Raw genomic sequence first — 10,671 nt, forward strand, 5'->3', positions numbered from 1 at the left:
CCCAAAGTAATTCTGCAACAGAGTTAATTAAACTCCTCAATAAGTACAATAATAAACCTGTACGTAAAACTCAATTTTGAGTATTTTAATTAAAAAGTGGTTTAGGGCAACTATGACTGTATACTTAACTGCATAGGTTTAGGTATAGCATGGTACGATATTCTTATTTTCTTTTTTTTAGTACATTAAATCTTTCGGGTATGAATTTTCTTTTTCTATTTCTAACTTATTTCAAGATGCTAATAAAACTACTTACTTTCATAGTAATTAACCTTTTGCGTTTGAAAAAAAGTAATATTTATTTAGATTATACCATGTTGTTCAATTTATATGAAAACACTTTGAATTTTATATCTTCAATAATATATAATTTATTAATCAATTATATAATTTCAACAAAATTAATGGTATAAACAGATGTGTACCTGAGCTCTCTTAATAATTAATGTAGCGGTTCTTTGCCGGAATTATGGCTTCCAGGTGGCGGAAGGCCTGGCACCCGCTGCAAATGTAGTCCTCTATTATGTATTGCAGTGTCTTTGAGAGCCTCCGTGTTTGGATGACGGATAATGCTGGCCTTACCATCAACATGCACCCAAAACGTGTAAGTAAGGGTGTTGGCATCAGAGCTGGAGGAGGGCTATAAATCTCAATTTATTTTGAGAAATACCTCAAAAGGTTCATTCATAAGAGCCCTGTAACGGAGGAGAAGGGTTTCATTCATTGATGTTGTCAAAGGGTGGCTTCTCCACCCTTTGACCTTTTTGAGAAAGCCCTTTTCGTTCTTGAACGTTTCTGACTTGCTGACAGCGTACAGAGGGGTCCTGGAGACGCCCAACGTAAGGTAGTGCGCGAATGGAAATTCGTGGATCACGTTCAAGTGTAATTTCTGTATTTTTTTTATTTGGTAACTCTATGGTTATGCTTTAATATATCGAAATATGAATTAATTTCAATCACTCAACCTTAATTAATTATTGAATTTAATAAGTACACCTGTTAAAAAAATCAAATTCAAAGGCAATTCTAATAGTACTTGATGCGTTGATTACGAATCTACAATGAGTTTTTCCATATCAAATTCGGTTTGAAATGAAAATTTTAAAAACCAATGGGTTATTACTTTAAAAAAAAAAAAAAACCATAAAATATTTTCGTTTTTTAGTGATAAACTACATTTTCTTAAAATCGAATAATTACAAATAAAATTAAAACACTTATTTATAATTAGCATAAAGTTTTATAAAGAAAAAATTAGTTTTCATTTGGGTTACTAATTATTTTCATACTCAAAAGTTGTCTCAAATCTAATAAAAGTGTAAAAAGACGTTAAGTATTCAAATCGAAAATTCTGGAAAATATAATAAAATTATGAAAAAAAGTCAAAAAATATTTAATTAATAAATATATTAACTAAAAATCCACTTTTAGTTATTCTGAACAAAAACTATTTTGATAGACAATAGTTTCTACTATAAAATTTATTTTTCCAATATATTTCTAAAATAGCCATACGGAACGATAAATGTGAAAAAAGTCAAGAAAATTTGATGATCTGCCTATCCTTTTTTTTTTCTTTTTTTTCTTTGAAAGGAAAGATCTATTCTCTATTTTTTATCCATAGAGTAGCTTTAATAAAAAACTTCATTTATCTTTTAATTGGCTAAAATAATGTTTTTCATAGTTAATATATGCCAAATAAGAATTAATGCTCTATTTTAATCCTTATGGACAAACTGAATAACTTTTGTCTCCTTTCAAATTTTGAGCCGAAAGTGCTACCCAAAGATGACATCGTAAAAGATGAAATTTTGCAACTATATTCTTCTGAACTAGCCATAATCGAAATTTGGGTCAAGTTGAAAAACAAACCATCCTACTGTTCAGGTTGACACTATAAAGTCATTCAATGCATATGTACGTTTTTAATTTCCCTAATGGAAATGTATTTAAGTCTCTTCTCATTCTCTTTATTTTAATAATATATCCATACTTAGTTTGATAAGTAATGCCAACAATTAATTATGACAGATGTTTCTTTCCCGAATAAACAGATTTGCACAAAAAAAGTAATATCGGATAAAGTTATGCCATCTGCAATAAATGTAGTCCTATCCTTTAATGAAGAAACAAATAACGTTCTTATCTTTTGAAAGCCTTGAGTGTACGATATATATCATATTTTATGTCTTGTTCTTCTGTATAAGTGCGTAGTGTTTGAGACAGGGGAGAAAGATTGTAACTTTGTTCTAAAAAAATTAATGATAGAAAAGCAGAAAGCCGAATTTTGTATTCATTTACAATTATTCAAATTTGAATTAAATAGTTATTCTATGTAATAATTCCTTTTGAATCTTTTACAATGTCCACAATAAGAGTCCCATTGCAAATATTCTCTTACTTCAGGTTTGTATTGAAATATCTATAACAAGTCGTTACCTTTATGACATCCCTTCCTTGAAATAGGAACTTAAAAAACGCCCCAAATCATCTGGTAGTTAGCCCAATAAGTCAATAACATAAATTGATATTTAATATCTTAAGTCCTTCGAGACTATCATTGTCTTATTATCTCTCCCCAACTTTTAAAATGAATTAAATGTATGTATTTATATTTCCAAGGTTAGGCCTTTTTCATTTAAGCAGTTCTAACGGTTCAAGCAGTTTGAGTTCTTGGACCCCTAAAACTGGAACCGACAAATTCGAACCAAGACCGTAATATCTCGCTTATTGGTCTCGGTTCTTATCCTTATTTTCGTTTGTTGTAGTTTTTGGTATATTTATAACCTTTCAGCATTCCATCAGCATAATTTGATGTAAATGAAAAACGTCGTTATCTTTATGGTATCACGCAACCTTTCGCCCAGAAAGAAACTGAGAAAACACACGAAAGCATCTGGTAGATAATAAAATAAGTCAACCATATTTCTGAGCTACCCTCTCCCCCCCCCTAGGCCTCCCCTCATGGCCCCACTTTGAAAGCCATTGTCTTAAGCAATCTTAGTATTTGGTGAGCTTGGGACACTATGCACTCTCTGTATAACGTAGCTGCGGCCCAGTTTGTAAATTTTGTAGCGACGTCTCTTATTTTTAGTGCATGTTACCAAACTGAGGATCGAGATCGAAACTGTTTAAATAAAAGAACCCATGCCAGGACCAATAGAACCACTAAATTTGAACTGGACACAACCTAGTATATTTTAGAATAATAAAATCCTATTTGATTCGACACTGAATTATAATATTGCTTAGTTATATATTATTAAAAGCGCAGCTATACATTGTATTCTATATGGTAGCTAAAATATATGCATAGAAGTAAGACGATGACCTATATATAAATATATATAGAGGACAAAAACTAGAAATTGTATTCCTCTCATTTTGGAAAGGGATCATAATTAGTGCAATACTTGTTACATCGTTTATTTATCAAAAAGAATAAATTATGAATTAGCCATGAAGAATTAGCAATGAGTGGACCAACATCTGACAACAAAATACATTGTATTAAATTGACCCATACATATAATTCAATGGGCCTGTCATTGTTCTAAACAACTTAAAAGAGACGCCTCGACACTGACATGCAGCCAGTATAGACGTCATCTACCAGAATATTCTCCCTCGGAGCCTCTATCTTTGGACAGTTTAGACACTGCATAGCCCTACCTCTCAACTATACCCTACATGGTAAATCCAAGGTGGATATGATCAGATGTCCCTAATGTGCTCAAAATTGTCTTATGACCATTATTGCACTTCATTAGCAGTGTGGAATTTGGACCCATTCTGCTAGGTGTGGTCATTTTTATAACTTGGATAACGAGATCTCTACACACAATAATCTTCATCCTCCCTTAGTGACATCCTTTTCATAACTGTGATATAAAAATAATAAAAAACGTAATAGATTACTTAGAGACTCCAGAGGCAACTCTCATTATTGACGCTCTGTCTTTTCATGAGCAGCCCCTCTAGTTTTTACTTTGTACTTAACAATAGAAAGTTGATCAATTATAATTATATAATTATTTTATTATAATTCTGTGCATTTTACACTCGCAAACATCAATTCAAATGCGAAAAATACTTGAATGGATATGGAACACGGAGAAAAAATAAATCCCTATTCTAAAATAAATTTAATAACAAAAGTTTTGGGTTTTAACAAGATATAATTTGTTATTCTTTATGTAAATACATTAATTTTATATTTATGACAAACCTTTTTTATAAAATTCTTAATACTTAACGCAATTTTTGGGAATCAGTTTTGATGAGGCTGCGTGTATGATATAAAATAATTGCTGAAATACTGCATCATTTGTAGATACCCTTGTTTTTGTCAGTCCCCACTTGAAAAAAAAAATCCATGAAATCAAAAGAAAAATTAAAGGAAGGACTTTTAAGTAAAACAGTTAATTAAATTGACTAAGCCTTGATTAAAAATTGCTACATTTACGAATAAATCCTAAGCAAGACTCTATCAAGATAAACAAAGAATCTTATGTAATCAGATTTAATATTTCAGGAGCATACAAAAAAGTACTGTTGATAAAATGTTGATTTAAATTAATAAGAATCATTTTTACAAATCTTGGGGTGTCTAATATCCCAATTCACTAACGAAGGGTGGATAGAATAATGTAAATGTTAATGGGACTCTAATTCTGGATACACCAAACATTTCAATGCTCCAATCTAGCATACAGATAGTATTTTGATGGTTACTTGCTACCCAACAAACAATTGGCTCCTCATATTTACGTCGGTTGTTTGGTAGCTAATAGTCGAAAAAATATTCGTAGAGATCGTTATTTTTTTTAAATTGTTCCTCGAATAGTTTTTGAATTTCTCCTTTCTTCCTTTTACAAGATTTCTCTTAAATTCATATAAAACAGAAATACAATATGAAATTAATTATACTTCATTTACTCTATTTTTGAAGACTTGCAACTCAAAAAAGCATTTTTTTAATATTTAATATTTTTAATGAAGAAAATTAGGTTAGTAGTTGGACTTGTAATCAATAAAATAAATTACTTAAAAAAATATTTTATGCTTCGTAAACTTTCTGTAATTTGCGAGGAAACATTTTTTTAAGGTCTTTTATTCAAAAAATTGATCTACAAAGTAATTTTATGGACTTTTTCACACGCTTAATAAGCCTTTAATAATTAATCAGTTGATACTATTATACCCTTTATTCTCTAATTAATTAAAAGCTCTACATTTTTCCAATAATAATTATTTTTTTAAATATATCAACAACTAAGAATCACGAAATATTTTTAAGCTTCACTATGCCAAGGGATAGGGGTACATTAAAATCATTGCTAATTAAAGTCCGAAACAATTCTGTAAATACAAGTATTCAATTGTTTCTTGGTTGGTGTTAAACCACTGAGCAAAAAAAAAAACAACTAACCATATGCTAACAATTGTTATTTCTATACATAGATCAGATCTTCAAATACGTCAAAATGTAAGACCAAATAATTATTGTGATGGGAATACCAGAGGACCTCAACTGAGATTGCATATTACCTAAAGAACAGCTGGACATCTGTATATTGCATTAAAAAAGTGATGGAAAACCACGGAGCATTCGCAGGAAATTCTGGGGAAGCTCGAGAAATAACACGAAAAACAAATGCATGGTTATGCATGTCAAAAACGGCATTGCCAGGTATCCAGTCAGGATGATATGCAGGTTTACCTCCTAATGTTAATTAAAGATGACTTCGGAGAAAAATTAATAGCAAAGAGGAAGAAACATCACATTACAACAGCCCCAATGAAGAAGAGGTTGTCTAAAGCCAAGATTCTATTAAATGTGTCCAGGAACATTTGGCCGACCGGCTCTCCCGACATTAACCTTTTTTGATTACTCCATCTAGGTAAAGATCGATGGACTACCTGCAACAAGCTTTATGGGTCTGTGAGATCTTTGGAGTCCACCATCAATACTACATGGACTGAATTGTCAGATGACTACATCCGTAAAGTTTTTATAGCCTTTAGGAAGTCGGTAGAGGCCGTCATTAAGGATGAGAGAGGTAATATCGTGGATTGAAAATTGTGGATTTCATTTATGAATCACTAGAAATAAACTTAATTTAGTTCTCATCGTCTTCATGAACGAGTTTTAATTAAAGTGCAAACATTTTAGCTCTTATATGGCATTGAGGTACTTTTTATTTGCAGACGTCAATGTTTACAGTCTACTAGGGAACTATATTTTGGTCTCCAACATATAAGTTGTAGGACCCTTCCTACAACTTTCACTTTATCAACCTAACTAAATATTAGTTAATAAATAAATAAATGCTGGGGTCATCAAATATTATTTCTTTGAAATATGTGTTTTCGATATATTCTGTAAATAAAAAATTGATATTTTACTTTTAAAAGTTTGCATACGAGGGCTTTTTATTGGGAATTAAAGATTTATGTTCAACAAATATACAATATATTATGAATATTGATAAATATTTATTTAAGGAGTGTAAAGAATGGGCTCATAGTTGTGTTGAATGTCAAAAACGGTGACGACTAGGCCATTATACAAAGCGCCTATTGTCAATGATGAAATAACTTTTAGAGATGTGAAAAAAGTATGATCCTTGGTATGTAAAAAAATGACACACAAATAATATAATTATCATATGGTAAGCCTGAGAAAAAACATATGTATCGGCTAAGGACGTTTGAATCTTTGAAAAAGCGAAAATATACACTTGCATCGAAAAACTAGGATTAATAGACTTAAAAATAGAGATGGGGTGATTAATCGGAATCGGAATGTTTTTTTCTGGAATCGAAATTGGCATTGGAAAAACAATGTTTAATTTGGGATTCCGATTCTTATGTGTATTATTATTTATTACTGGTATTGAATTATATCCGTCAAGGTATAAAAACGACCATTTGAATTTGTTACATGAGTCTTATAATAATATAAATAATATTATTTATTTAATTTTTCATAAAAATTCTCGAAAACTGAGAAGGAACAATTTGAACACAAACTAAATGTGAAAAAAAAGTGTCTAAGCAAATGGTGTCAGTGAAAATATTGATATGTTTGTTGAATAAGTTTTGTAAAGGTATCTAGGAAAGCTCATCTTAGAAAAATTTGCCTTTCGAATGTTTGCCGTCGGATTACTCGCCCTGGGAAAGTTTGTCTTGAAAAAGCTGGCCGGGCAGAGGAATCACCTTCCTTTACTTTAGGTATATATTATTAAAAAGGAAGACAATTGATTTTATCAATTGCAATTCTTAGAAATTTATAACAAAATGGTATTTTTAACAATTTTTTAAAATATTAAAGAGTTGGAATCGACATACAGATGTTTAACTAAAATTGCATTGGGTTTTTGTTTTCTAATCGTCCTATGACTGCATATGAAAGATCCCGTCCCTATAATTGTTCCTAAAAATACGTTCCATTTTAAAATGTCTTCTCGTTAAATGACATAATTTCACAACCATATCTATAAAGCATCGTGTGTCTATCTATCTGTATGAATATATGAAAATGACTTATGCTCTCTGATGTATATTATGAACATATTTTGATCCAAGAAATAACAACGTAGTTGTATTATTGAAATATTGCAGGCGTATGCATGTATAACAGAAGTACTGTTGCTTTTGTTATCGATCTCTTATTTATATCAGTAGTATATGTTAAGAATTGAATAAAATGTAAAAGCTGATATGTAGAAATGTTTTTGTGAGTCAGCCATCTAAAGACTAAAGTACTCATCAGTCAGCCCAACATATCCAATTTTGTTTGTCAAACTTTTATTATATACTTTTTTTTTTTCATTTTGAGCAAGACATATGAATTGATATAAGTTATGAGTAGTTACGTTTGAGCGTGTTTATGAAAAACAGAGAGTAACATTGACACTTTCTTGAGGAGTTATTCTCTTTATTACTTATGCAAAATATGTCTTTTAGCCGTAGTTTTATAAAGTACTTTAGTTAATCAATGGAATTATAGTTAAGTTTGATAATTTTGTAAGTTGATTATTTCAACATAAAACAGCCTGAAATTGTTTATGTGAAAATCGATGAGTAAGCAAAAATAACTGATTAAGTAATGTTCTTTAAATTATAAAATATTTTTTTTAATTTGTTGGCAGTGAGGAGCGGTTTATAGCTGCAAAATTACGTTTGACCAAAATTCATGAATAAATGTTAAACATAGTAATATATTGGTCTTGATTTTTATAATCAAGACTTCTAGGCCTTGAAATTTTAAGTGAGGGTCATTAAAAAAGCTCCAAGCCTACTAATAATTACCCCATAGCGGCAAGTACTATTTTACAGATATATGGTTATATAATGGATTGTCAATAATCATTTAATTCTTTTTTATGAAGGTAAATAGCTAGAAAAATAAAATTCCTTTTTTCTCATTTTTATCCCAGTCTGTTTTTATGTTGACATCTCAAATAGATTGCCATTATTGTTACAATACTAAGGGTTTATTCAAATACTTCAATTTTTAAAAGGTTTAAATTTGATGATTATGTCACAGGTTTTATAAAGAGAAAAAATAATAGTGCGTCCGGTTCAAACACATGTCAGCCTGATTCAGCTTAACCTCATTTTTTTCTTGCTGACTCTCAATACATTTGACATTTAATGAAGGGTTTGTGCCTAAGCTAAGAGTCTTTTATAATAAGGGCTTGAGTGGACATTTTTTTTAAATACAACATATTTGTTTGGGAAAGCTATTAAAGATTTGCTTTTTGTTTGTTTTTTGAATGGAGAAAGGGAGAAAAATGATGAAGACAAAAGGGACAGATATTTTATTTTTATTTTGTGGTCTTATAGAGTTATAATTTAACTCTGTCCCATCACGTGTTTCGTACATACATGGATGCTCATAACAATCCTTACCTTCTCGTGCATTGGCGAGTAGAACAATGATGAGAAATGCAATGATGAAACCATTCATAAATGTGACTCTTTTCAACTCTGCTACATTTTGATTTGATGGGATCTGACTTGTGCAGGAAATATTGCGAACAAAAAAGTTGGCAGAGAGTGGAGATGCAACAGGACCAATCGCATCCGCTCCCCCACTGCTGCTAGTACTTAGGTCGTCCTTGAATTGTTGAGACTCCTTCTGTTCTGCTGAAGAAGAAGGAGAACTGAGGCTCAATGTTGCGTCTATGTAGGACAGTTCCTTGGCTGTCGTAGATGGAACCCTTTTTGTAGTAGATGCAGTTGTTGGCGTACTAGATGTCGTTGTCGTCAAGGCTTTTGTTGTTGTGGTTGAGGATATAATGCCCTTCAATGGAGGCGACGCTGGTTTCATCGTCGTGAGAAAAGACTGTTCCTCACTCAATAATTTGGAATCTATTGTCGTTGTGGAAAGAAGCTCGGGATTTAAAATGGGGGAAGGAGAGCTTTGAATAGATGACTCATTGGACTTAGCACATGGGCCCATGTGAGATAAGAATCCGAAGCAAAGAGTGGAATTGATCACTAAAAGGAACAACCAGAAATAAAAGGATATGCAAGCGAAGACTGCAAAAAAGATCCGGGACTTTCCATCAACTTTTTCTTTCCAGGATACAATGAAGGGGAATATGGACAGAAGGAATATGATGCCTTTGAAAATGAGGATTCCCAGCAGAAAACTTGAATAATTGGAGATAAAGTCACAGGGTCCACCTGGACAGGATCCCATGACTGTGGATCTGAGGAACGTTAATTCAAAATCCATGTTTTCCTTCATAAACAGGACACGGTGTAAAATAAGTTATCCGGCTTCTCACAGGGAACGGGACAATAAACTGATGGGCATTTGGGATTACCCCTTTCTTAAACAAAAAAACATGCACTCGTGTACACACAGTTATGTTTGTAATAATTTAGGCCCCAGGGCTCAAATATTAGTATACTGAATCACTCATTCACAACCCGATCCCCCAATCATGAGTCACTATCACTAAACACTACGTTTATGGGTAGAGCCCAAAATACACACAAAATAATAAGTTGTCTCTGCGGTTTTAGTAACGAAGAGGAAGGATTCAAAAATGGTTCTTGTGCACGTACTAGGTGTGCTGTTAATTGCGGTAGGGGGGTTAAAATGATAATAAAGTCATGTTTTAAAAGTGTGAGAGTCCGTCAATTGAACACATTTTTGTTAGGAATAGAACTGAGAAGGGGAAGAAAATAGTTGGAGGAAATATATACTCACAGAAAAAAAAAATCATTTAACGCATAAATTCTTTTCTTTTTTTTCCTCATTCGCTCTCTCTTTCTTTGGCTCCGTGGATTTTTCTCTTTTTTTTTGGAGGAAAAGGAGAGAGAACGCACGTCTGCTCTGTGAAAGCTTATAATTTGTCCCTTCTCTCTTTTTCTTCCTTTTTTAAATATGTAATTCTACTCTCTATTCGAGTGCTTTTCCTCACACGCTTTTTCTCGTTGTGCTGTGTGTATTTGCTTATCTTCATGCAAAAAATAAAAGAATATTTATGGTCGTATTTGCATAAAAGGTTCTGTTTTTTTCTACTCCAACTGCTTCTGAAAATTATCTACAAAAATTATCGCAAAGGGGATTCAAAACTCCCCTTATCTCGATTTGCATGTATTGCAAAAGCTAATACATAGACCATTAGATACTTAGAACCATACAAA

At 31.8% G+C, this 10,671-nt stretch overlaps 1 protein-coding gene across 1 annotated transcript in view; it reads right to left on the minus strand.

Annotated features, from left to right (window-relative positions):
• The window catches only part of LOC121128209 (uncharacterized), a 93,747-nt gene extending 83,516 nt beyond the window's left edge, over positions 1-10,231 (minus strand). The window contains exon 1 of the mRNA XM_040723783.2: positions 8,920-10,231. Within this exon, the coding sequence (XP_040579717.1) occupies positions 8,920-9,763 (844 nt within the window). The 5' untranslated portion in view covers positions 9,764-10,231. The remainder of the gene's footprint in view (positions 1-8,919) is intronic.
• Positions 10,232-10,671: the final 440 nt, after the last annotated feature.

The sequence above is a fragment of the Lepeophtheirus salmonis genome, chromosome 13 (genome assembly GCF_016086655.4).
Source record: "Lepeophtheirus salmonis chromosome 13, UVic_Lsal_1.4, whole genome shotgun sequence".
Taxonomy (NCBI): domain Eukaryota; kingdom Metazoa; phylum Arthropoda; class Copepoda; order Siphonostomatoida; family Caligidae; genus Lepeophtheirus; species Lepeophtheirus salmonis.